The sequence below is a fragment of the Mesoplodon bidens genome (genome assembly GCF_964165515.1).
Source record: "Mesoplodon bidens genome assembly, chromosome: 2".
Classification (NCBI taxonomy): Eukaryota; Metazoa; Chordata; class Mammalia; order Artiodactyla; family Ziphiidae; genus Mesoplodon; species Mesoplodon bidens.
This window is the reverse complement of record NC_138177.1, coordinates 166373639-166401532: the sequence shown is the minus strand read 5'-3', so window position 1 is coordinate 166401532 and position 27894 is coordinate 166373639. Positions and strand designations below refer to the sequence as shown.

At 53.5% G+C, this 27894-nt stretch overlaps 1 protein-coding gene across 1 annotated transcript; it reads right to left on the bottom strand.

Moving 5' to 3' along the window:
* Positions 1 to 27758, bottom strand: CRYBG2 (crystallin beta-gamma domain containing 2). Its single transcript, XM_081224897.1, has 22 exons — positions 27579 to 27758; positions 25473 to 25542; positions 23101 to 23840; positions 14312 to 16901; positions 13851 to 13898; positions 13649 to 13761; positions 13349 to 13478; positions 11080 to 11219; positions 10131 to 10257; positions 9855 to 9890; positions 9365 to 9501; positions 9078 to 9204; positions 8659 to 8798; positions 8435 to 8561; positions 8155 to 8187; positions 7916 to 8028; positions 4955 to 5084; positions 3543 to 3682; positions 3038 to 3161; positions 1369 to 1527; positions 233 to 392; positions 1 to 138 (listed from the first exon to the last, which is right to left on the bottom strand). The coding sequence occupies exons 1-22, from the start codon at positions 27692 to 27694 to the stop codon at positions 50 to 52; spliced, it is 5589 nt and encodes a 1862-aa protein (XP_081081023.1). The 5' UTR covers positions 27695 to 27758; the 3' UTR covers positions 1 to 49.
* Positions 27759 to 27894: the final 136 nt, after the last annotated feature.

The window sequence follows — 27894 nt, the reverse complement described above, 5'->3', positions numbered from 1 at the left end:
ACATTTCATCCCAGAGAGAGCCTCCAGGGCTGGGGGGTGGGGGGGAGGTTCAAAGCACACGGACAGTCCAGATCTGGGACGCCCTGTCCTTGGCCAGCTCCCACAGCACTGCGTGGTCCCGGTCGTAGCCCTGGCCACCTGGGGGAGGGGGTAAGAGATAGGGAGATGGTCAGAGAGAGCTGGGGACTCTGCTGCCTGCAGGGGCCTTCTCCCACACACATGCCCAACTTACCCTTCACATCTAGGATCCGGCCTTCAAACATCTGGCTGCAGATATGGCCTGATTCGCTGATGCTCCACGTCTGGCGGGGCAGGCGGCTCTCAGCCCACAGCACTACCTTGGAGCCTGTGCTGGGGCTGCCAATCACCTGCAGGCTCATGGTGGGGGCCACCTGAGGCCCCAGGAGGTCGTCACGCACTGGCCCTCCCCACAGAGACTCCACCAAACCCAAGACACCATTGACACACCCAGCTTTGAACCCTCGCTTGTATGGACTGTGACCCTGGGCAAATCTCCTAATCCTTCCGAGCTCTGGTTTCCTTGGGGACGGCTGTTGTGAGGTTTCAATGTGAGAAACCATAAAAGGGCTGGAAAAATATGAGCTCCTCCAGGAAGCCTTCCATGACTGACTCCTGAAGCACAGGCTTTAGCAGCAGACAAGCTTCCACATACTTACTGGCTATGTGACTTTCAGCCAGTTACTTAACTTCTCTGTGCTCTCGTTTCCTCACCTATAAAATGGGAAGTAGAATAGAACTTGCCCCCTAGTGCCCTCTAGGGATTACATGAGGCATTCACATGCAGAAACCTGCAAGGTGCCTCCCTCCAATGCCACCTTCTCGGGAAGGGCTCCCCTTGTCAGAGCTACTGATAGTTCCTAATTTCCTTTCTTATTGTATTTTCCCTCTATTGCACTTTTTAACACCTAAGGTACTAAGATATTTTACTCATTTGTTTCTTTCTCTCCCCACTAGGATGCAAGCTTCAGGAGGGCAGGAGTTGTTTCTGTCTTCTCACTGTTATACTCCCAGCACCTAGAACAGGGCCTGGCACATAGCAGGTGTTCAGGAAATGTTTGTGGAGTGGATCTATCATTATTAATAGGATCCAAATCTGTCACAGGATATCAGAGCTGAGTGGTCCCTTAGAAGCATCTGGTTCAACGTTCTTGTTCTGCAGACGGGAGACAGGCCCAGAGAAGAGCCCGAAGTGCCCAGGGGTACACAGCCTGCATGTTTGTGTATCTCTCTGTCTCTCTGGCCCAAGGCTGGGTCCTGTTCCTGACTGGGAACAGGCTGGGACTCCCAAAGGTAGGCTTGTGAGGGCCTGGGGCCCTGGTGACCCTGTCCCAGTCCCTAAACTGGTACCTGGTTCTTCAGCAGCCCATCCTCGTAGTACCAGATACAGCTGCCTCCAGCCTGGGGCTCAGAGACCAGCACGCGGCCCGCCTTCATGTCCTCCATGTGGTCCGGCGCTGCCAGGAATCCCCCCAGTGCCGCATTCCAGAGGTGGAAATAAGCCCGGCGCTGGTGAGTGGGGGGAGCTGAGAGTTAGGGGTCTCTGGGCAGGGATGCTCCCACTTGGGCCCCCAATGCCTTCAACTCTGGACCCTCCAGTATCCCAAGCTCCCAAGCTCTCCCTCCTGCCCCAAACCATCCTCGACCCTGCTTCTAAGTCACTCCTTCTTTCTCACGCATGTGCTGGGGGCACATACATAGTGCACACGCACACAGTTCCACGTCTGTAGAGATACACACAGAAACACTGGCAGATACACCCAAGATCCACATGGTTGTACAGGAGTGCCACAGACACAAACACATGGATACACGTCGACATGTACACTCACACTATTTGCTCCCCCAGCCAACTCCACGCCAGGTACTTATATTTGCCAAAAGTTTGGATGTGTATGGGAATACAGAGAGAAATGCATGCACTACCCATGCTGAAGAGGTACCACAGCAGGGGGGACACTGGGCTGTCAGACATCAGACCTGGCTCGGCCACAAATCACCTGGGGGTCTCGGATGGTGGTGACAGTAATAATAGTAATAATAATAATCACGGCTAACGTTTGTTGAGTGCCTAACCATTCAAGCACTGTTCTAAGGGCTTTACATCATTATTATCTTCAATCCTCTAAACAACTCTATCATACATAGCACCCCCATTTTAAAGATGAGGAAACTGAGGCCCATGGAGGTAAAATACTTGTGAAGATTGCAGAGCAAATTCCTGTCCACTTCTCTGGGCCTTTATTTCCCCACCTGTAAAATGTGAAGGTTGGAGATAATCTCCAAGATTCCTTCTAGCAACGTTATAAGAGTCTGAAATAGGGACCACACAAGTTTCCTCACACAAAGACACACACTTTCAACGGCGTCACAAGTACAGGCACGTGCAGTCATAAACATACTCTCATAGATGTACAGGGTGAGGGGATGACAGACATCCCCCCACAGATCACCTCCAGAGGACACACGGATACAAGTGACATCACAGACACAGAAACACCCTCAGATGGGCATGCGCGTGCGTGCACACACACACACACACACTCTCTGTGGCCATGCCTCCACATAAATGCACATGCACATAAATGAGACACATGTCCAGACATGCACTCACAGGTATACGGAAACACAAGTACAGACACAGTGTTTCAAAGTGAGGTGTGCTTACCACTGGTGGGTGGTACAGGAGATAATTTTCAGGCTTATGTGGATAAGCCTTACTGTTAAAAATTTAATGGTAATGAATTTATCACAGTGTCTATTAAGGAAAAATCATCCATACACATCAAACCCATGATCTTATGGACCTTACTCCTTAGGATAGGATAAAGTAAAAAAAAAAAAAAAGTTAGTTGGTTTAGAGGAAAATGTTAAGGGAGACAATAGTTCAAAAGGAATGATGGTGTGACAAAAATTGTGACAAAAGTACACAAAGGCTGCGTTTGGGAAACATGGGAAACGCACAGACAAACAGCCAGACAGACTGGCCCAGACGTGCTCAAGCCGACATGCTACCTACCTGCTTGATGGGGTAGAGGGAGCCCACCCTCTGGGTCCCGCTGTACGTCAGCCAGTTGGTGATCTCGCAGCTGCCCACCAGCCACTGGCGGCCCCGGAAGTCGCTGTGCTGGCACAGCACCCAGCTGGGCCAGCAAGTGCCACAGACACAGCGAGGAAGATAGACAGACAGACAGACAGGCAGGTAGAAGAGGAGGAGCAGCCGTCAGAACATCCTCCACCTCCTCCTCTCTCACGCCCGGACTCCTCTGCCTGGGGTTCAGGTCCCGGGAGCGGGTAGAGAGGGAGGCTGGGAGGGAGCTCTGGGGTGTGCAGGGCAGAGGAGGGTCCTGGAGAGCACCTCGGGCTGGGGTCCAAGCCCTGAGGGCCAGTGACCCTTCTCAGCCTGCACTTCCCCCCTCTCCCTCCTGGCGTGGAGGGGAGTGCAGTAGAAGTGGGGGGAAGACCTGGAGGCCCCCGACCTCCCTCCCTCCCTCGCAGCCCCCGCATCCCCGCGGCACACTCACAAGCCCCCCTTGATCCGCACAGACAGCACGTGGTTGTTGAAGCCCTCGGCTTGCAGGCTCCGCAGCTCCCCACCGAGCTCGATCTCCTTCCCCTCGAAGCACTCCAGGCCATACAGGAAAATGGATGGCTCTGAAAAGTGCTGTGGCCGGGGGCACGGAGAAGGGGTGAGACCATGAGAGACCCCGACTCAGCCCCTCTAGTTCCAGACACCCCGATTCCCAGAATGGTCTTTCAGGCTCTCTTCCCTCCCGAGCTCCACCCCACAGGGCCCCTGACTCCTGGACACCGCCAGCTGGGTGTCCCCCAGATTCTCAGATGTAGCATGTGCCAGATGGAACCCCCATTGCCTCTCAAACCTCCTCCCCAGTAAATGGCACTTCTAAGATGAGTGACAAGAATAATACTGGTCATTAAAGCAGTTCTCATGTATTCAGGGCTTACTACATGCCAGGTTCTGTGCCAAGTGCTTTACCTGATCTCATTATAACTTCTCAACAGCCCCATAAGCAGGTGCTATTATTATCCCCACTTAGAGGGAAACTGAGGCTAGAGAAGGTAAATCACTTGCTCAAGGCCCTAAGGCCAGGCTTCAGAACCAGGTCTGTTTGTCTTCAGAGCCCAGCATGTAGTTGTACAGAACCTGGCTCTGTCTATTACCAGCTGCGTGACCTGAAGCAAGTCACGTGACCTCTCTGTGCCTCAGTTTTCACGTCAGAAAAAGGGAGAAGATAATAGTTATATGGCTCATAGGGCTGTGGTGAGGATTAAATGCCTTAGTGCATGGGAAGCCTTTTAAACACTGCCCAGAGCATGGTACAGTAAACACCAGCTGTTCTGCTCCTGCTACTCCCACTGGCCACCCAGTCCATAACCAAGTCCTACAGACTCCAGGTCCTTCATCAGCCCATGTCACTTCTCTCCACATCTTCCTAGTCCAGGACGTCATCATTTGTCCTGGATCACTGTAGCAGCAGCCCCGCTGCCTTCCTCCCGCCCACCGTTCCCCCCATGCAGCAAAGCCATCTTGCCGTTCCACTCCTCCCTGCCCAGAATCACCACCTCATCGGTCGCCCCTGCCCCCAGCCCACCCGTGAGCTCTAGCCCCTCCTGGCCCTGTCCCACCTCAGTTTCAGGACACAGCACTCTGAGCTGTAATCTTTCTGGGTTCCTTGAAGGCAGGGCTATGTCTGATATATTGTAGGGTTCTAGGACCTGTCTCAGCAGGGGCTCAATAAATCCCTAGGAAGCTGACCTGGCTTTGAAGCCCTGGGGTCGAGGGGTCCTGGGGTGGTTCTGAACACTGGGTTTAAGCCCCAAAGCCCACTCAACAGTGAGAAGAGGCTCTGTGTGGGGGCTGCCCCAGCAGCAACCCCTGCCTCAGGGGTGCCTGGAACTGGAGCGGGGCACTTACCAGGGGCACCTTCTGGAGAGAGCCCAGGACCGTGGCGGCCCGGCAGCCCATGGCTGTGAGAGTAGGGAACTCGCCCTCAGAGAGAATGTGCTGCTCACCCTCAAAGTTCTTCTCATCAAACAGGATCCAGCTGGGGAAGGGTGGGGGGATGTGAGTAGATATTTGAGCCCACCCTCTCCTTGGCCTGCCCAGGCCCCCCTGAGATACAGCAGAGTGGATGCAGACTTGATGGGGATCCCTCGGTCCAGGGGAGGACAAGGATAAACAGGCAATGCAGCAGCAGGGACTAAGGTCAGACTTAAGAAAGGACTGAATGAAATCATACCGCCCTTCGGGGGAAATTTGGCAACATCAAGCAAAACTCCATGCACAGTTACTCAGCAATCCCATTTCTCAGAATCTATCCCAAGGACACCCTTCAAAAACATGAAATGACACATACATAAGGCTATTGATTACACACTGTTTGCAGTGGCAGAGTGGGAGCAGCCGAATGTCCATCAATTGGGGATTGGTTGAATAAACTAAGAATCTGGAGTGTAACATAGCAGTCAAAAAGAATGAGGAAGAGCTCTTAAAGGGATATAAAGTGATATCCAAACTGTTAAGTAAAAAAATCAAGGTGCATAACAGTGTTTACAGTATGCTTCCTTTAAAAAAAATTGAGATATAATTCACAAACCATAAAATTCACTCTTTTAAAGTGTACAATTCAGTGGTCTTTAGTATATTTACCAGGTTGTAGTATCCTTTTTTGTGTAAGAAAATGGAGGAGGAGGAAAACCAAACATATTTGGTTTCTATAATTATGTGTAAATTTATATGAGTGCATATTTGCTTATATCTTCAAATAGAAACAATGGATGAATAAACTAAACACACACATACACACACACACACGCACAAAAGATTACCTATAGGGGGAGGGAGTAGAAAAGGTAGGAGGGACAGAGATGAAAGCTATTGTTTTTTTAAGTCTTGACTTTGGAAATATTATGGACTGAATGTTTGTATCTCCCCAGAATTCCAGTGTTGAAGTCCTAACCTCCAATGTGATGGTCTTTGGGAGGTAATTAGATTTACATGAGGTGAAAAGGTTAGAGCCCCCATGATGGGATTAGTGTCCTTATAGGAAGAGGAAGAGATAGGAGCTCTCTTTCTCAGCCATGTGAGGACACAGCAAGAAGGCAGCCATCTGCCAGCCAGGAAGAGAGCCCTCACCAGGGAACCAAATCAACCAACACCTTGATCTTGGACTTCCAGCCTCCAGATCTGTGAGAAAATAAATTCCTGTTGTTTAAACCACCCAATGTATGGTATTTTGTTATAGTAGCTCAAGCTGACTAAGACAGGAACGCTACACATATTTTATGTAATTAGAAAACAGAATTAAGTAAAAATGAGAAGTATTCATAAAAATTAAAGTAAACAAAATAAATGAACCTAACTGTATATCAGGTTGGTGGCATAACTGCACAGAAAAAAGTATTATTTCAAATGTCTTAAAAACACAATAGTTTGAACTGTACATACCTAATGGGATGTAGGTGAATGTTCTGAGGACAAAAAGAACAACAGAGAGACTTCAAACAGCATTCACTGGTTTTTACTGTTAGTAGTAATATCAGTATTATAATTTTGAAACACCTAGCATGCAGATTTTGGTCTCTAAAGAGCATTATGCATTAAAAGCAACCAGGATTCTTTGGGAAATGATTCCTGGTTTGAGGCAAAAAATGTACAAAATGATCCTGGAACATCTTACTGTACCAGAAAAACAAGGAAGTTATAAAAAAAACTATTGGGGTCATATAAAAAATACCCAGGAAGCAATTTGGAGGTGCTCCCATTTGCCAAAGATGAAACAATTTGAGTACACAAAAGAACAAGTGACTCCAAGGGCCTGGAGCATTTCATATTCATAAAAAACCCGTGAGTTCATAACAATACTTTAAAAAATCTTCATTGGTCGGCTCTGGAGGTTGCTAGGGCACCAATTCAGAAATTATTCTGAAAATTGATAGAAAGGGGCAAACACTGACTCTTCGGAAAAGATCAAACTGCCTTTTTTGTATAAACTATTTCAGGTAAGCAAATAGTTGAAAAGGGAAAGTTCTTTGTAGAAGTATTCCAGCCAATATATGTATAGGGAATAACAAAACTTAGAAAATCATTTTGTAACCTCTAAAGAAATAATGGGTCTAGGCAATTATCATCAATGTATGCTAAAAATCTTTAGGTGAAAGGTCAGGGAGGAATCTTATAATGTAGGGATCTTAATATCATTAAAAATGGGACAGCTAGACATGTGCCTCCTGATGTGATGCAGTGGCAAGTATACATACCACCTCTAATAGTCTTCTTGCCAGCAAAACAAAACAAAACACCCTGGATCTCATCAAGCCTCTAGATCTAACTACCAGTTTACAGGAAGTATGGGGCACAGAGGAACAAAATTAAAACACCACCAGGAAGCAATCAGCTAAATACAGAAGATGGGAAACACACAGGGCAAATTATTGGGTTCTTTAAACGAATAAATGGTATAAAATAAAAAGAAGGGAAAGGTACTGTTATACATTATAGACCAAATGGACCACATGCAATGTGTGGACCTTGTCTGGATCCTGAGAAAAACAAACCAATTTCACAAAGGCAATTTTTGAGATAACGGGAGGAATTCGAACATGGACTGGGTATTAGGTAATAATAAATTATTGTTAATTTACACTATACTGTCTACAGTTTGTACATTTTCTACTAAAACTTTATTTTGCTTTGTTTGCTTTAAGATTGAATGATTCGGGATAGAATAGCTAATCTCAAGGAAGCCAAAGGAAGGAAATCATTTGCAACAAAGACCTCTAATTACAGCCTCGATTTCCAAGCTGAGCTAAGTGCTTCTGGTCAGGTGCCCCCCGCCCCCCTCCCACTCCCGTCTCCCCTTCCCCATTTCCTCACGTGCCGCCGTGGACCCGGCAAGACTGGGGCTGGAAGGAGCGGGGAAGAGAGGTCTGGTCATCCTCAAAGGAGATGTGGTCGCCCAGGAAGTCTGGACCGGAGAAAAGCTGAATCTGGCGGCAGACACGGGAAGAGATGAGAGTGAAGGAGGGTGATGGAGTGGGACAGAGAGAATGGGGAAGTGGGGGAGAGATTTGAAATGAGGGAAGAGGAGACATAGGCCCCCACCAGCTCCTTACCTTTGAGACAAAGTGCAGATTGTGCTCCCCGACCTGAAGGAAGGGACCGAAGTTTCGACATTTAAGGAGTGTGCTGGCCCCCAGCCTCAATTCCTCTGGTTTCAGTATTCCCGACCCTTTTCGCAGGTCCCTCACCTCCAGGTCCGTATTAGCCCCGCCCCTTCCAGGAGGCCCCGCCCCCAGGAGCTCCAAGCCCGGTTGTTCCACTCCCGCCCCACCCTGCGGGGGGACGCCAAGCCCCTCCCCTCTAAGAGGCCCCGCTCCTGCGGCGGGCACACACCTGCAGGACCGGCTGCAGAGAGGCGAGGGCGCTGTTGCTCGCGCCCCAGTCGTCGCAGTTGCGGTACACGCCCTTCTCCAGCACGTACTGCTCCCCGGAGAAGCCCACCTCCTCATAGGCCACCCACCTGCAGGAAGGGCGGGGCGCGGGTCAGCATGGAGGAGCCACTGCCTCTGCTGGAACCGCCCCCGGCCGGCCCAGCTCCCGGAGCTTCGGTCACTCACACGCCGCTGAGCACGTGGATGGCCTGCGTTCGGGGGCCGTGTCCCGCCAGCGTCACATCCGGCAATGCCTCGCTCACCTCCACGCCATGCCCCTCAAAGTCCATGGCCTCAAACAGCACCACCGCCGGGTCTCCGAAGTCCTGGGCCCCAGGGACAGTCAGGTTTCTCCCGCCCACCGACGGAAACCCCTGGGAGTGCCCAGACCCCAAGGACACAGTCCACCAAGGGACTTTGCGGTGAGGTGGTCAGTGTGGGCTGGGGAAAGGCAGCAGGAGGGAGAGAGGCTAGACCTCAGGGAACACTTCCAGGTGCTCTAGAGAACAGGGAGAGGAGGCGCAAATTCTTCCCTCAACAAGTTGTGTTGGGCTAAGTATGGCTGCGGCCACAGGCAGAGGGATGTCCCAGTTGCTCTTGCTTACCGTCCGGATGACTCGCAGGGAGGTCAGCGCCTTGTTATAGCCTCCCCAATGTGACCAGTCAGCGTATTCTCCCTCCTCCAGCAGATACTGGTGACCCCGGAAACCCTCCTTCTCGTAGCCCACCCAGCTGGGGGAAGGGGGAGGCAGACAAACAGACTCAGTCACAGGAAGCCCATGGATGTGTAAGAGAGCTGCCCCCACCCCTAGGCAGACCAGGTCACTTCCCATCCTGGAGGGTAGAGGCTAGTGGGGAGGATGAGGTAGAAGGAAGGGTCCTGAGTCCTCACCAGCCCCCAAGAATTTGCAGGGACCCCACAGAGGCCAAGCTGGGGCTCTGGCCGTCCTCTGGCTGCTGCAGGTTGTAGATGTCTCGGCTCACTTCCCAGCTCTGGCCCTGAAAGCCTGGGGCCTCATACACTACAGCCTGCGGGGGAGAGGGGCTGTGTGAGGTTGGTGGGGAGTGATCTGGACCCAGACCCACCCAGCCACCCCAGGATGACTCTACCCAGCATCAACCCAGAGCTAAGCCCTCCCACTCCCTCACTGAGCCCCAAGCCCTTACCTAACTCCTGTCTCTTCTCTGACCTCTGACCTGGTCCTTACACATCAAAAGCCAGTTCCCAGTTAGCCCATCGGGTTTCCACCCCGCCCCTCCCCAGCCCAGCCTCTAGCCCCCAGCTCCCACCTCTCCCACCTTCTAGTCCAGGCCTTGATAGCCACACACATACAAACACCCCACCCAAAGGTCCTCTTTGACCCTGAGGCCCAGATGCTTACCTTGGGCTCCCCTGGCTTCTCCACACTTGGGCAACCCTGCAGAGGAGACACAGCTGAGACACCAGCCCAGAGGTGCGGGAAGACAGGTGGGGCTGGTGACCTAGGGTTTACTTGTTCCTGGGGCCCCTAAAAATGGCCAACCCCATGTCCTCCCTCTCCCCCAACCCTTGGACTAATCCTCCCTCTCCTCCAATCCCATTCCCAGTAGGAGCTCCCAGGCCCTGCCTCTTCACCCAGACTACAGGACAAGGCTGCTTGGGACCACCTGCTCCTTACCCATCTCATGGGCTTCAGGGAGCCCACATTGGGGTCTGATGCACCCCAGGCCTCTGGGGTGGGGTACTCTCCAGGCTCCAGGATGCAGGGAGTGTCTTCAAAGAAGGGCTTGGGGTATAGAAGCCACCTGAGGGGAGGCAGAGTGGCAGCTGCACCCCAGACTCCCGGGAACACAGATTAGTGGGTGGGGTGGAAGGGGTAGAGGTGGGAAAGAAGTTTTGGGGGAGAGGCCCCCATCAAGGGGACTCTGGAGGACATTTCAGGCCCCCATAATTTCCTGCAGCAGCCACTCCATTGATCTCCCCTCCTCTGACCTGGCCCTCTCTAATTGCACACAGCGGCTGAGAGTTCTTTCCAGCAGCCGGACCCGCTTAAAAACCCCTGGTAATTCCCCATTAGCCTCACAATACTGCCCAGCTGCACAAAGAGGCCTTTTGTCCTGTCCCCCTGCCTTCCTTCTGGACCTCACATCTCCCCACTTGCTGCTTTCTTTGGCCAGAGTGAACTTTCAAAGTCAGTCTCTCACTTCTGGGCCTTTGAAGGTGCTAGTATATTCTTTTCCCCATTCATTCAATTAACAAATATTTAGGGGCATCTACACCATGCCAGGCCCTGCTTCAGGCATCAGAGATACAGTAGTGAACAAAACATACAAAGTCCCTGCCCTCATGGAGCTTAGATTCTTCTGGGCCTGACTCATCCCAGCTGAGGAGTCTCCTCCTCCAGGAAGGCTTCTCTGACCTCAGGCTGGTTTGGTGCTGTTCTGTACTCCCACAGCCCCGTGTCTCTCCACCCTGGAACTCTGGATTGCCACTGTCTGCTTGCTTGCCTGGCCCCACCACTAGACTGAGCACTTCTTGAGGGCAGGAACCATGTCCTGTCACCTGTGTCCCCAGCACCCAGCACAGTGAATGTTAAATGTAGGGTTTCCAGAACAGCCCAGACTCACAGTCCTGCAGAGACAGTGGCAGATGCCACCTGCAGAGGCCTCTCCAGGCCCTGGGAGTCCTCCAAGGCCTTGGTTAGCTTCACTTGCTCCCCCTTGAGGCCTTCCTCAGAGTACAGGCTGATCTCTGGGGTAATGTAGTCCTACAGAAGGAAAGGGGTGGAAAAATGAAGTATAAAACAACAGCCCTCAGAGACTACCCCCACCCACACCTTCTTCCCCAAGTCTGTCCAGCTGGGACTCCCTGGGACTTCTCCCCAGAAGCCAGAAATGACTAGGGTGTTCTCTTGCAAGGTCAGCCAGACAAGCCTGAGACCAAAGCCCTCACTGGTCCCGCACTGGCCCTTTGGGACCTGAGGCCAAAATTCCCAGTAGGAGCCTGCCAAGTGCCATGCCCTTTGCTTTGCCTCTGGGAGCCTCAATTCCAGCCTGGTGGAGGGATGGGCGGGATAGACAGCCACTTCCTGAGGTCTCACTTTGACTCTTCTTTTGTATACAATTCCAGACTGTATACAAATCTCTATGCCTGTCCAGACTGGCCTCCTTATCCCAGGAAGCTGCACCTCATCCCAGGAAGCTGCAGGTCCTCTCTGCATTCTGGGTGTCTCTTCCTCACTAGGGCCATTTTCATTCACTCACTCCTTCATCAGATGTTTATGAAGCACCTACTGGGTGCAAGGCATATATATAAGGGCCTGTCCTACCCCTTCTCGTTTGGTCTTCCCAACGAGAGTTATTACGCATTTCGCAGACTAGGAAAGTGAGGCTCAGTGAAGTTAAGTGGGCCGCCCCAGGGCACACAGCCTGTAAGTAGCGAGACCAAGAACAGAGCACTGCGGTTTTTGTTCACCGTTGCAACCCGGCACGTCCCAGGTGCCTGATACACACTAGACACCCAATCAGTGCTGAATGAATCAAAGGAACCCAGGTCCACTGGACTTCAAAGCCCTTGTTTTTCTCTTGTACCTCATTACCTCCCACGTGAAGATGAATTTATTGTGAGAAGCTCACAGTAAATTGTCCACAAATATTTGTGTGTTTCTGGAGAGGCTTTGAAAATTCTTGTCCCCTCCTTTGCGTGGCTGGGCCACTGCCCTAGTTAAGATTCTCATCCTCTCTTACCGGGAGGATTTCAACAGCTCTGGACTCAGGGTTATTTGTCCTTCCATTAAAAACAACAACAACAGGGCTTCCCTGGTGGCGCAGTGGTTGAGAGTCCGCCTGCCAATGCAGGGGACATGGTTCGTGCCCCGGTCCGGGAAGATCCCACATGCCGCGGAGCAGCTGGGCCCGTGAGCCATGGCCGCTGAGCCTGCACATCTGGAGCCTGTGCTCCGCAATGGGAGAGGCCACAACAGTGAGAGGCCCGTGTACCGCAAAACAACAACAAGAACAACAACAAAAAATTAAAAAAAAAAACCCAAAACATCGGCTAGGCCCTGCTTTTAGATCTTTGCTTTCTCATCTGAGTCTCCCTAGTGGCCAAGACGGCTTTGTCAAGCTTAATTTTAGCAGTTTGTAAATTTGTGTTATGAGAACAATATTATTTTTCCCCACTTTACAGATGTGAAACTATAATAAGACTATGCCTTTTCAAACCACATACCCCTCCCTCAAAATTCAGAGCTTCCCCTCAGCTGGAAATCACAGCCCTTCCTGGTCTTCATGTCTCCATAATCCCTGTCTTTTCTCCTCCTGGCAACCAGAGGAATGTTTCTAAATCTCTAATCTGTTTATATGGCTTTTCTGCTTCAAACCCAGCCCTCATACCCTAGCTTGACCATGAGTCCTACAGGGCAGAGAGCAAATCTCCCAACCTACTCATTGCCTGGCGTGGTGCTGGGCACACAGCTGACATGAAAGAGCATCTGTGAGCACGTGAATCAACACACATCCATGGTACCTTGGCTCTGGCCGTGGGCCTGAAAGCTTGGGCCCGGGGTGGGGAGGTGAGTGCTCACAGCCACCCCTACCCAGTTCTGTTGCTCTAACTGAATCCTTCTCCAGCACTAGCTGGAGCTACTGGAGCTTGGCCTCTGCCTGGCCCCTGCCTCCCCAAGCCAGGCTGAGCACACCCAGAATCCTTTTCTTCCCCACTGGCTCCGAGGTCGGGACTTTACAGGTGAGAACATGATAAACCCTCTCCAGGCTCTGATCCCATATGATCTCTCCCAGAAATTCCAACTCTAGGTACCTGAGGCTGTCTCCCTCCTCAGGGCCTGGGTCTTAGGGTAGATGGGCAAAATCTGGTTCCCCACACCCAGCCACTCACCCGGACAACCCTCCTCAGGGAGCCAATGCCTTGGGTACTCCATGCTGGCCCCAGAGCTCCAAGTTCCACATCTCCTTCAGGCAGGACCAGCTTCTGGCCCTGGAACGCCGGCTCTTCATACAGCACCCAGCTGCGGGCACAGAGACCTAGGGTCACTGAGTGGGGAAACGATGTACCCACAAGACAGGGTCTCTGGGTAGCTGAGGGGGTTTGTGCCAGGCACTTCTCACTGGGCACGTCCCACTGCCCTCACATCCCCCAGGTTCACACGCAGGACCCCGCCAGGAACTCCGCACTCACCAGCCTCGTACCACCCGTATGGAAGCCACACGGGCCCAGCCGGAAGCATCAGCAGTGTCTTCCCAAACCTCCCTTCTGCTGCCTTGGCAGCCAGGCTCCGAGAAGAGGATCATCTGGAGAAGGCACAGAGGGGGTCCTCAGGCCGTGTCCGCAGGCCCCCCACCTCCTGCTGCCCCACCCATTTGCGCCCCACACACCCTACCTTTCCAGGCCTGGTGTTCAGTTTGCCCTGCGTCTTCAATGCTGAGCTCTGGAATGGAGAGCGGTGATAGATCTTATGGGGTTGCCTCCTTACTGTCTCCCCCAACCTGCCATGCCAGGAACCCCACATCCTCCCTATGGCCCTCCACCCCCAAAGAGCTGGCCCACAAAGGATGCTACACTTGCTCCCAACCCCCAGGTGCCTTCATCACTCTGTCCCTGGAAGCTGTCCCCTTCCCCAGCTTCCAAGATATCAAGCCCTTTGTAATCCACAGTGCAAATCTGCTGTTTGGATAGGGAGACGGAGGCCCAGAGAAATGTGGTCACACTGAACTAGACCTCAGACCCACACCCCTGGCCCCTGGAGACTCTGCCCCCCAGTATCATGGTCCTCACACCATCCAAACCCTGGCCCAGATGAGGCCAGGCCCCACCCCGTTGCCCACCCAAGGCCTCACTTACCCACCCCTCCGAGGACTGGACACATGCGGGCTTCTCTGGAGGTGGTCTTTCCCTGTAGAGCAGGGGCAGCTGTCCTGGCATCTTCTTGAGCCCTGGTGCCCCATTGGGTGGTAGAGCGGATGGTTTTGTGCCCAGTGGTTCCAAAGTGGGGGCCTCCCTGAGGGCAGGCACCAGATCCCCAAAGAGAAGGCTGCCTCCAAGACGGGAAGTAGGCCGGCTGCCTGCCTGCCACTCTGGCCCGACTTCTGGGTGGGCGCCCTTGACACCTGTTGTGTGCTTCTTCATCATCTCCAGAAGACAGCAAGAGACCTGGGGGGGTCGGGCAGGTTGGGAGTCCCAGGAGGGGCTGGGCCTGGCTTTCTCCTGCCTGCGCTGGAGGTTTTCACTGTCGCTCAGGTAGGGGTTCTGTGGTTCTTCCTCCTCCTCCTCTCCCTTTTCCTCTTCATTTTCTTCCAGTGTGGGCACCCACTGGGGGCTGGGTCCCAGCTCCCATGGCCCAGGCTGGTCCTCCTCGATGGCAGGCAGCGTGGCATATATGGCCAGGGAGGAGGAGCGGGGGGCTCGTGGCAGCCGGTGAGTGCGGAGGATCTCGGGGGGCTCCATACTCCGCAGGGTGTCCAGGAAAATCTCCAGGTCAGCGGTCAGGGCCACCTCCTCCTCCTCCCTTGACGGCTCCAGGAATGTCTTGCCCTCGGTGGAGTCAGGGACAAGCTGGGACTCCAGGTTGACCTCTGCTCCCATCAGCCTTGGGGCAGGGGGGCCTCCTGGGCTGAGGGATACCTTGCCCCCTGAGGAGGAGGGGGCAATGAGAACAGTAGGGCCCTGGACAACTACTTTCTGGGTGGAATATGGGACAGTAGAAGCACCAGGGCCCTGGACAACCTCTTTCTGGGTAGGAGATGAGATGGGGCTCTCCTCAGATTCTGGAACCTCCCCTTCCTGTTTGGGGGGAGGGACAGGAGGAGCTCTCAGGCCTTGACCAGCCTCCTCCTTGGTGAGAGGAGGGGCAAGGCTGCCTTCAGTACTCTGGACAACCGCTTTTTGGGTGCTAGGGCTGCCTTCTGGGGCCTGGGCAACCTTGGTTGCTTCAGGGGATGAGTCAGCAGGAACCCCAGGGCTCTGCACTTCCTCATTCTGGGTAAGGGAGAAGATAGGGATATTTTCAGGGTCCTGAACAACCTTATTCCTTGGGGAGGATGGAGCAGAAAGACCTCCTGGGCTGGTGACAGCCTTCCTTCTTGTAGAGGATGGAGCAAGAGATTGTCCAGGGACTATAACAACCTCAGTCTTCACCGTGGGCAGGCTGGTGGCAGCAGGGGGATCTGGATGCCCTTCCCTTTTGACGGAGGACCAGGCCTGGGGTCCCCTGGGCTCGAGAGTCAGCTGGGCCCTAGCATGAGTAGGTACTTCAGGCTGCTCTGGGGGGTGACCTAGGCCCAGGGAGGGGGTTTGGGTCTGGAGTCTGGGAGAGGAGGGTACGGGTGTGTGGCCCTGAGAGGTCTGGAGAGGGAGCTGGGTGGGGCTGGACGCTCTCTGCACTCTTGGGACCTCATGGACCCTGGCATCTGGGACTTTGTCCTGGTCTTGGTCCGGGTGGGTTGCAGGGACATCCTGGTTCTGAGGCGGGTGGGCATAGTCCGGGAAGCCTGTGGGAGCCAGGACAGATCTGTCCTCTGGCTCTGCTGTCCCCATCTCAGGCAGCTGCCCCGGGGCTGCACCCTCTGTGCTGCCCAGACCTGGACTCCTTGTCACAGCAGCCAGGGGCCTGGGAAGCCCGCTGGCAGGTGGGCTCCGCCCAGCAGGCACAAGGCTACTTAGCAGCTCCAGGGCCTGGCTGCGGCTGGGTGAGTCCTCGGCTCGGGGGCTCACCACCACTGCCCGCACCACGCGGGCAGCATTGCGGCCCCTGGGCAGGGCCTTGCTCGGAAGCGTTAGCCTCACAGAGTTCGTCACAGAGCTGTTCACCTGTCGGTGCACGTGCCCTCCCACCACCACGGTAGTCCGCACAGTGCGTGTCACCCGCCGTTCCTCGAGGCTCCGGGAGCTCCAGCCGGTGAGACTCACACCTGGGTTGGGCCTGGGTTCATGGGGCCCATGCACCGGCGCCAAAAACTCAGTCTTGGCCGTGGCTCCTGGGCTCGGTGGCTCAGTCCTGGGGTCCTGGGGACTGCCATCACCCTGGTCCACAGCCTCCTTTGGCCTTCCCACTGGCCTTTTCTCCTTGGGGGGCAGTGTGTACTTTTTGGAAAAGATGGGCCCATGGCTCTGGACACTTTTGGAGCCAGCCCCGTCCACGGGACCCTGGTGATTCATAGTCTCTTCTTCCCGTGCAGCAAAGCCATTGACTTCCTCCCGACGGTGGCCATACTCAGACATCTCCTCCTGGGGGACTTGCAGCCAGGCCCCTGATACCAGGGACACCTTGTGAAAACGGAGTTTGCTCTCTTCCTGGGTAGGGGGCCGCTGCTGCCATGTCAGTGTGGTGCTCATCACTCGGGCCTTGGCCCGAGCTGGGGGCCCACTGGCCTCCTCCTTGTTGGGCCCCAGTGACGGATCCTGAGGTGCCCTTGGCTCACTGTGGTCCAGCTCACTGCAGAGGGTGCCGGGAAGAGGAGAGACAGGGTCAGGCGTGGTCAGGGTGGCTGTCTGCAGTGCAGAATCACTCCCCCTGCCAAGGTCAGGCTGAGTAACCTCAGGCAAATCATGTGAGCTTTGGGGCCTTTGTTTCTTTTTCTGTAAACCAGCACGATACTCTCAGATCTCCCACCCCTCTCCCTACTTTCAGGTGTTCTCCTATGCCAGGGTCCTTCAACGGGTGAAGATAAGGCCTAAGCCTAGAAGGAGAGAGAAGAGAGAGAGCAGAAAGGCATATGGGTCTGACCCACTGGTCTGTGGATGGGGCTGGGACTCTGCCCAAGGAGCCCTGGGGCTAGTCCTCCAGGAGCTGAAAACTAGAAAACCGAAAACCTGAGAATTAGGCAAGTGATGTTCTGACCGTGTTTCTGATCACTATAAAGGGAGGTAAGGAAAGACAGCTTTGGCCTCCAGCAAAGCTGGGTTCCCCCTGGCCCTGTCACTCACTAGCAGGATGACCTTGGGCAGCCACTTCTCCCCGGCAAGCTTCAGGGCTCCCAGCCACAAAACTGGAATAACAAGAGTATGTGCTTCACAGGGTTATTGTCAGCATCCAGTAAGAGAGAAAGAATAAAAACTCACTTTATGAGAAAAACAAATATCGTATATTAATGCATATATGTGGAATCTAGAAAAATGGTACAGATGAACCTATTTGCAGGGCAAGAATAGAGACACAGACGTAGAGAACGGACGTGTGGACACGGTGGAGGGGGGGAAGGGGAAGTGGGATGAATTGGGAGATTGGGATTGACATATATACACTGCCGAGTGTAAAATAGATAGCTAGTGGGAACCTGCTGTATAGCACAGGGAGCTCAGCTCAGTGCTCTGTGGTGACCTAGATGGGTGGGATGGCAGGGAGGGAGGTCTAAGAAGGAGGGGATATATGTGTACATATAGCTGATTCACTTTGTTGTACAGCAGAAACTATCACAACATTGTAAAGCAACTATACCCCAATTAAAATTTTAAAAAAAGAAATAGATGTTAAAAGAAAAAAACTCACTTTATAAGCTAAAACACTGGCTCATAAGCTTCCTCGTAAAGAACAAATTATTCACTATGGAAAACAGTATGGAGGTTTCTTAAAAAACTAAAAATAGAGCTACCATATGATCCAGCAATCCCACTCCCGGGTATATATTCAGAAAAGATGAAAACTCTAATTCAAAAAGATACATGCACCCCAATGTTCATAGCAGCGCTCTTAACAATAGCCAAGACATGGAAGCAACCCAATTGCCCATCAACAGACGACTGGCTTAAGAAGATGTGGTATGTAAATACAGTGGAATATTACTCAACCGTTAAAAAGAATGAAATATTGCCATTTGCAGCAACATGGAGTATTATACTTAGTGAAGTAAATCAGACAGAGAAAGACAAACTTTATATGATATCACTTGAATATGGAATCTAAAAAATAATACGGGGGCTTCCCTGGTGGCACAGGGGTTAAGAATCCGCCTGCCAATGCAGGGGACACGGGTTCAAGCCCTGGCCCGGGAAGATCCCACATGCCGCTGAGCAACTAAGCCCGTGTGCCACAACTACTGAGCCCACGTGCCACAACTACTGAAGCCCACACGCCTAGAGCCTGTGCTCCGCGACAAGAAAAGCCACCGCAATGAGAAGCCCGCGCACTGCAATGGAGAGTAGCCCCCACTCGTCACAACTGGAGAAAGCCCGCGCACAGCAACGAAGGCCCAATGCAGCCATAAATAAATAAATAAATAAACAAACAAATAAATAAACAATAATAATACAAATGAATCTATATGCAAAACAGAAACAGACTCACGTACATCGAAAACAAAGGGGAACGGGAGGGGATAAATTAGGAGTATGGGATTAACAGATACAAACTACTATATATAAAATAGATAAGCAAAAAAAAATAGATAAGCAACAAAGATTTACTGTATAGCAAAGGGAACTATATTCAATATCTTGTAATAACCTATAGTGGAAAATAATCTGAAGATACATATAACTGAATCACTTTGCTGTACACCTGAAACTAACAATTATAAATTGTTATTAACTACACTTCAATTTTAAAAAACAGAATAAATTATTTATAAATTATAAACAAGGGACTTCCCTGGTGGTCTGGTGGTTAAGACTCTGTGCTCCCAATTCCAGGGGCCTGGATTCGATCCCTGGTCAGGGAATAAGATCCCACGTGCATGCCGCAACTAAGAGTCCGCGTGCTGCAACCAAAAGACCCCACGTGCCACAACTAAGACCTAGCACAGCCAAATAAATAAATAATTTAAAAAATTATAAACAAACATTCCCACTTTGCACATGAGGGGGGGAAGGCTCAGAGAGGTTAGGAAACTTGCCCAGAGTCACACAGTAGCAGAGGCAAGAGTTGAACCCAACCCTAAGTGCTTAACCACTAAATCAAATTCCCTGATGTATCTGGTAAACTAAGACTCTGTGGTTTGGGGGTTTACTTTTAAAGGAGGCCACACAGTCCTGGAGGGGCCAGTCAGCTACTCTGACTTCCAGGCTGCACTGAGCAGGGCAATCCTATTCTCAGGCCTCAAGGACCCAAAAGGTCAGCTTGTTCCGCATCAGCCTCAGTAGCAGCCTGTCTTCAGCTCCTCCTCTCTGTGAGGCAGCCCCCAGACCATTATAAAGGCAGTTAAGGCTGGAAATGGACCCATGCCCCCAACTTCCCTCCTCCCTCTCTATTTTCCTCCCTCCTGAGAGGCTGGTAGAACCCAGAACTTTGGCCCTGTCCTGTGGCCCCAGCAGCGACTCAGGTTTTATGAGGGGCAGAGATGAATGGGGGTGAGGCCCAGGGAAGCCTGACCTGACTCGGGGACCACTGGTGGCTGTGACAGCATGTGGCCTGGCCCAGGACGGGGTCTGAGTGGCCCCAGAAAAGCCTTGTGTATGGGGGAGGTGAGGGGCTGAGATGGATGCCCAGTCCTTTCCCCAGGCCAGAATTCCTGAGAGCGACACACTCAGACACCTGAGGCCCTGGATTGCAGCCCTTCCCTGAGGCCTGACCCTCTCCCCTGTCCTCCTTGCTGAGACTCCCCTGCACATGGAGCTTCACCCCTTGATGAGCCCCTGTCCCAAGTCTCATCTCCATTTCTGAATAACAATAACAACTACCATTCACTGAGATTCCCTGTCCGTGATGGCAGATAGTAAGGGTCAAAGCCTGGGTTCTAAGTCATTTATTCATTCATTCATTCAGCGCTAATCGTGTCATGTGACGCGCTAGGCCCTGGTTAGGCTCATCCAAAGCCAATTTTCTCTTGGAGGTGGTATCCTAGGAGTCCAGAAGTCAAAGAATTAGACATAAAAACAGGAACCACATTTGGAAAGCCTCCATAGGCTTTGGCAAAGCAACAGGAGAGCAGCTTCAGAGGAAGCCATTGGTAATCAGATCAGATATATCAGTGACCTATGATTCTATGCTTCTTTCAACCTAACCCCTGGACAACACCCCTGATAGTCATTCATTCTACAAGCATGTGATCATTTGTTTCTGCTTGCATACCTCTAGCGACAGGGAGGTCGCAATTTGACAGCTGACCTGTCCCATCCCTGAATAGTTGTGATGGCTAGAATGTTCTTCAAACTATGCAGGAATCTGCCTGCCTATAGCCCTCCCCCATATTGTCCTTCCTCTGAAGACACACCCCAATGACCCAGGATGCCTCTCCCAGGCCAGCAGAAATGCCCATTTCCAGAGCCCTCTCTTCTTCAGGGCCCCGGACCATAGGTGGATTTGTCACAGGTTAACCTGTGGCTTCCAAATCAGGTGTGTGGGGTTGGGAAAGGGAGAGGCTGAGGAGGGGGCGGGGGGAGTGTGGGAAAGAGCCTCTTCTAAACCGACACGTCCTGGATTCTCCCCACTTACCTGTGAGTCACCCACAAACTAGGTCAAACCAGCCCACAGGCGTACAGCTCATGCTGCGTCACACACAGACACACACGGCACAGACGCACAGAGTCACACAGGCACTAAAACACACATAGATGCTTACCCCAATGTACGCAGTCAGACACACAAACACAGAGGCAGTCACAGACACTCGGGGATATACACACAGGGACACAGCAGACACACAAGTCACACACACACACAGAAACACACAAACACAGTGACACGTGCACACACATTCACAGTACACACACACACACAGAGTCAGTTCACAGCCCCCAGCCCTCCTCCCCTTGAAATTCACCCTTATTTGAACAGATGCACACGCTTGGATGCATACACATCTTACATTTCCAGACCAATTGTGTTGCGCCTCCCCACCCCCCATATTTGCCAATCCTGGCCCAGAGAACCCTCCCCCAGAAAGGGAACGGAGAAGGATGACACCCCTGGAGGCCCACTTCCTTCCTTTCTAAGTGAGCGCTTGCCTCCTGCGAGTCTGTCATTATCCACCTGTGCCCAAAATAGTCAGGGAGTGGAAGATGGAGCCCAAGTCCCCCAGGTGAACCGCCTGCTCCTTCCTTTCCCCTCTCCAAGGACTGCCCCTCCCACTCACCCTCCCTCTCTCTGCAGCCCTTCTCCCCCAGCTGGGGCACAACCTCCCCCCGCAGCAGGTCTCTGAGCCAGCCTGGGTCGCACACGTCCCTCTTCCTTGTCACAGAATCATTACCCTGACTCCGGCCCAGAGGCCTGGTCATCCCTGGTGCTGCCTCTGCTGACACAGTACCGCCAAATCTGCCTCCACGAGGTTACAGAAAGCTCTGCAGTCCACACAGCAACCACACTCAACGCTCCACTGCTTGCACAGGGCCAACGAGGCCTCCGTTAGAGGCAGGAGAGAGAAGTAGTTAGAACACAGGTACCCGGGTTCAAATTCTGGCCCCTTTACTTTCTGCTTGACTTTGAGCAGGTGATGAAACCTCTCTGAGCCTTAGTTTCCCTATTGTAATTGGGGTGGAAAGGTGGAGAGCAGGATTAGTCAACTTCATGCGGCTGTTGTGAGGATTAAATAGAATTACGCTTAGAAAACAAACCATAAGTGACAGCCACCACCATCATCATTAGGAAATTTTCAGAGCCCTGTTTGAGGCCCAGTGCCCTTCCCGGTGGTTCTAGAGAGATCCCATGTTCATCCCCTCTTCAGTGAGTTTTAGGGGACACGTCCTTCCACTTCTGAGCCCACCAGGCAGATTCAGGAGAGTAATTTCCACACAAATTAAAAACGGAGGCTCGGGAGCCTTGGTGCCTGTTTCCGTGGCCGCCAACACAGAACCCTGTGGGGTAATTATTGCTGCGATTGAAGCTTTATTAGTAAGCATCCCTGGGCTTACCTGGTGGCGCAGTGGTTAAGAATCTGCCTGACAATGCAAGGGACACAGGTTCGAGCCCTGGCCCGGGAAGATCCCACATGTCGCGGAGCAACTAAGCCCGTGTGCCACAACTACTGAGCCTGAGCTCTAGAGCCTGCAAGCCACAACTACTGAGCCCACATGCCACAATTACTGAAGCCTGCGCTCCTAGAGCCCATGCTCCACAACAAGAGAAGCCACGACAATGAGAAGCCCGCGCACCGCAACGAAGAGTAGCCCCCACTTGCCGCAACTAGAGAAAGTCCGCGTGCAGCAACAAAGACCCAAAGCAACCAAAAATAAATAAATTTATTTAAAAAATCATCTGTGCTATTTCAGCAGCCCAACTCTCTAGAGTTCAAAGTATTTTCCTGTAACTACCTCCTCCTTCCTCATCTCCAGCTACCAAATCTACCTGACAACTCAAGGCCCAGAGAAGTTAAGCAACTTGCCCCAGGACATACAGCATTTTGGCTGAGAGCCTCTTCTCAGGCTGGGAATGTGGTCTCCGGAACAGAACGAGGGAATGAGGGGATGTTGCTGAGGATAAGGTGATCCCTCCCCCATCCTCTCCCTGACAGGATATCCCCCTCCTCAGGTGGACAGAGGAATAGGGAAGCACTGGGCCCCAGGAGGTAGCCTTTGGATGAGGGGAGGGAAAGGAGGGCAGAGTTGGGAAGGGGAGGGGATGGCAGAGTCAGCTCACCGCCGGGGAACTGAATGAATGGGCCTTGAGTTGGAGAAGCCCAGAGACAAGATAGAGACCCAAGAGGGGGCACCCAGGCCGGTTTCCCCTCCCCCACGTTGTCCCACATGGGGCGAAGTCGACTCACCATCTATGCGGGGACCCAGGCATCTGGCCAGCCTGGAGCTCCTGCTGCTGGGCCGTGCTCCCCTGAGGTGGTGGGGCTCTCAGCCGGGGCTCCTGAGGCAGGTCCACCAGGCACCCTGTGATGGGGCGGGGGCCCTGGGGAGGCGCCTCCTGCCAGCCCCTGGATTCCTCAGGGCCGCAGTCGTGGGGAGCTGGTTGGGCCAGTTTAGGCTCCTGAGTCTCCTCCCCAGGTGCTTGCCCACGCCCCTGCAGGGGGCCGGTGATGTGGTAGCGGGTTCTCCTGGCAGAGGGACACTCACGTAGAGTCTGGGCTGGCTCGGGTAGGGCTGGCCCTGCGCTGGTAGGCTCACCCTTTGCCCCCTCTGCCCTGGGGGAGGATGCTGGGCGGGGCCGCACGTCTTCCGGGTTGCTGGGTGGCTCAGGCCTCAGAGGAATCTCCGGGGCTGTGTACGGGGGTTGCAGGCAGGTGCAGCCTGGAGATCCTTGGTCCAAACATCCAGGAGCTGGTGGTGGGCATGAGGGACACCTGGTCCCAGCAGGCTCTGCTGAGGTCACCGCCAGTGCCAGGCTCTCTGGTCCCACAGAGGCAGAGTTGGCCAGGTCAGAGGCGCTGCCCACTGCTGGTCTCTGTAGGCGCCCCAGTGGCTCAGCAGACCTCCCTGAGCTGTGTCGTTGCTTCCAAAACCAGGAGCCACGGCTCCCTGCCCAAAGGTCCAACTCTGAGAGGCTCTGGGCTTGGGCCTGAGGGAAAGCAGAGGCAGAGACCGGGTGACAGCATTGCTCCCCTGCCTTCTGGGTACCCCTGACACCCCGGCTGCCCTCCTTGTCACAGAAGAAGCTGAGCAGAGCTCTGACACCAAGCAGAGCTGCCTTAAGGAGAGACTGCCTCTTAGGCCACAAGATCTGGACAAAGAGGCAGCGCTCTGGAAAGGCCCTTCAGCATTTAACTCACCCCTTCCCATTCTACACATGAGGAAAAGTGAGGCCCAGAGTGGACACTGACATGACTTAAGTCACACAGTGAGGGCTCCTGATTCTCAGGCCAACTGCTGATTTCCCAGGAATCCTCTGGCCTCCAGCCCTTTGGCACCAGCTGCCCTGGGCATTAGGGGCCTTGTGGGCATGTCTGCCACAAATGCCTGTGGCCTCTGCCCGCTCCTGGCTTCTAGAGAGCCTGCAGCCAACTCCCCAGTACCCTCCCAGCCCGAGATCCCCAAACACACCTGGGAGGAGGTACTTGGGCACAGAGATGTTCTTGGGACAAGATGGAGCCTGGAAAGAGGTTTTGCCTAAGTGGGACAACACTGACTTCTGTCCACTGTCTTCCCCTGGGGCCCAGCCTAGTTGTGGGTGTGAGGGGAGAGGGTTCAGGACCACAGACCCAAATGGACACTGCCACCCAAAACACCAGTTTTCAGGGATGGGTTTGTGTCCCTGGCAACAGAGAAGCCAAGTCTGGGGTCAAATTCCTCCTGGGGGGACCCTTGATCCCAAATGCCTTAATTTACTCATCTGTGAAATAGACGCAGCCTCTCGCTCCCCAGAGGCTGAACATCTCAAGAAACAGGAGGGTTGGATGATTCAACTGGGGGCCCGGAGCAAGGCAAGCTAGGCTTGATTCTCAGCTCTGTTACTTTCTAGATGCAATACCTCTTGCATCTTAGTTTCCCCATGTGTAAAATGGGCGTGATAATAAAAATATTGCTTCCTGGGAGTGCTGTGAAGATTGTATGAGATAATCCATGCAGAGTGCCAGCAGTGCTCAATTAAATGCTAGTAATTATTGATAGCATTCAGGATCACAGAGAGATACATGGCTGCTTGAGCCACCTCCAGAGGAGGCCGTCTGCTCCTTCAGGGGGTGGAGAGTGGGGGACCTTGTCTCTGTCCAATCATGGCTCAGGTCCCCAGTGATGATGGGGAAACTGCAGGCAGAAGGTTAAGCCACTGGCCCAGCATCACCCCTGGGGGCTATGCCAGGAAGTGGGGAAAAGAGGTCAAAGATGGGGAAGGTCAAGCTAAAGGAGGGAGTGTGGAAAGGGGGTCCTGAGAACAGGTACTGCCCCTACATGCCTCCCCCAGGGGCCCCGACATTAGGAAGCTGTTTTCTGAGCATCTAGGCCCCACACTGGAGGTTCTACATTATTTCTCACAACAGTCCTAAGAGGCATTACTGTTCCCATTTTGCAGATGGGGAAGCTGAGGTTCAGAAGTGCGAAATGATCTGCTCAGGGCCACACAGTGAATCCGTGGCAGAGGAGGGATGAGAGAACTCCAGCTGCCTAACCTGTAAGTCAGGGTTCTCAGGGCCGGCCCAGCCCCTCCCAGAGCCTGTGCTCCCCCATACTCCCCCACCCTTGTATTCTCTCCTACCTTGAGGCTGACTCTGCTGGTGCTGCCCTGGCCCTGGGCCAGGTCAGGGCAGCTCTGGCCACCCCAGGGCCTGGGAAGGAAGCACAGGGAAAGGAATGAAGGAGGCTCGTCCTCTCCCACCCCCAGACTGGAGCTGGTGGCTCTCCCCGCTCTTCTCTCAGGGCCCACACAGGCAGGATGAGCACCTGAAATCTTGGGGGGTGGGGGTGCGGGGCAGGGGAGGTCTATGCAGCAGCCTCCTCTCTGCTCCCTCCCCCAGCTGTCCACTCCACCTCCAGAGACAGAGAGACAGGGATGGGATGGGCCTGGGACCAAAATGGGGACTAGGCCTGTATCAGGGCCAGAATACAGAAAAAGGACAGTACCCTAATAATTCAAAAGTTTGCCATTTGCTGAGGCCCACCCTATGCCAGGTTTAGCACTAGGTGTCAGGCCTACATAATCTCCTTTAAGCCTCACAAATAATCCTAAAAGGTAGATATTATTGTCCTCATTTTTCAGGTAAGGAACTGAGGTCCAGAGTGGTAAAGTGACTTGCCTGGAGTCACCCAGCTAGTGAGCCCTGGAGTTAAGACACTAGGGTGGTATCACTCCAAAGGTTGGTTGGGCATCACCACGCTAAAGGGGGCAAGATGAGGAAGTGCCTTGGCTGCCCCTCCGTACACTCTGCCCCCCACTCCAGACAATCAGCAGGGAGCCGAGGCCTGTGCCTCAGGGCCAGAGTCCCATTCCCACAGCCAGTGAGAACCAAGTCCAAGTGCATACATAGGAAGTATCATCACCCTGGGCCAGGAGCATGTGAAGTCCCTACCCTGCCCTCCCTGTCCCTGACTCACCCGCAGCCCTGCCTCCTCTCAAGTGGGGAAAGAAAGGGAGGAGCAGTGCCATCTGGGCCTATAGGGCAGTTTCCTGCCAGACAGGGTAAAGGGAGGGGGTGTGACTTCCAGGGAGGGCACTGGCAGGGTGTGGGCACCCCCTGAGGCCACCCAGGCTTCCAGGTATAGGGTGGCTAGGCCCTCCGCTCCCTTCTCTCTTTGGTGTGAGAGAGCAGCACAAACTCCTCCCCTCACTCTGGCCCCACCACGACCCGCCTCCACTCCTCCCAGGGTAGGCTGGAGACAGCCCTGTCATGATAAGATCAGAACAAATTGCCCAGTCACTGCACAGAGACACAAACACCCCGTGCCTGAGAGCACACGCCATGTTCTTTGCAGATACAGGGCCTGTGAGCTACTGGGGTCCTCTTTGCTATGCCCCTCCCAGCCATTCAGCCTGGCCACCCACAGAGCCTTTTCCCTTTCTCTCAGACATCAGGTAACAGTGAACCAGCTAGGAGAGATGTCGCAATTTGTTCAGGGTCACGTGGCCAGTGGCATCTAGGGTTAGGACGGAGCTCCGGCCCCCTGGCTTGCAGTCCCGAAATCTCTCCAAGCAACAGAGCAGCCCAGTGCTTCAGGATGTGGGCCCTGGAGTCAGACTGCTTAAGCCTGTGTCCCAGCCCCACCACTTCGCAGCTGTGTGACTGGGGCGTTGACTTCACCTCTCTGGACCTCCATTTCCCTATCTGACTCACACAAAATACCCGCCTTGTCTGGCTGCTGTGAGGATTAAATGAGATAATCCAGGTACAGCACCAAGCAAGTGACAAATAGAAGTTTAATGTTATTACAATCTGAGATGACCTCTCCATGGCATTTAAGGGTGAATGCAGTGCAGTCTAAGCCAACTCAGGAACCTGTCATACTCATGACAAAGGGACGTGAAGACCAGAGCTAAACTGGCCTGTGATGAGAGAATCAAAGTCCACAGGGGCAGGAGGAGCCACCATATTTGCCTTTCAACTATCTCTGGAGAGAAAATCAGGAGTTCCCTGGCATGCCACCTGCCAGATTTAGGAAATTGCAAATTTGTTGTAAAGTTTCATAAAAGCACAGGAACTTTATAATATAAAGTCCACATAACCAAAATCGTGGTACACCGACAGGTATATTTTTATGCTCCCAGACACTCATACAGGCTTATTTGAACATCAGGTACACTCCAAGATGCACACCCACACCCTTGGGCCCAGGGGCGCCCCAAGCGGCCCTCCTCCAAACCCCTCACCTATCCCGGGATCTGGCCTCCTCCGGGATCGGCTCCCCCTTGCACTCCCTCCGGACCCCTAGCCCGGCCAGGCGGCGAGCCAGGCGGGCCCCCAGGCCCCCGCGCCGCTCGGCCATGGCAAGGGCAAGGTCCCAGGCTCAGGGCGTCAGGACACCTGACCGGTCCCGGGCCGCGGGGGCCTCCCGGATCCCGCTCATTTGCAGAGAAACGCCTCCTCCGGCCCGCCTCCCTGAGCAAACAGCGCCCGGCCCGCAGTGCGGGCGCGGGGTGAGGACCGATCCAGATGCTGCCCAAGCCCCAGGGCAGGGGGTGCGCT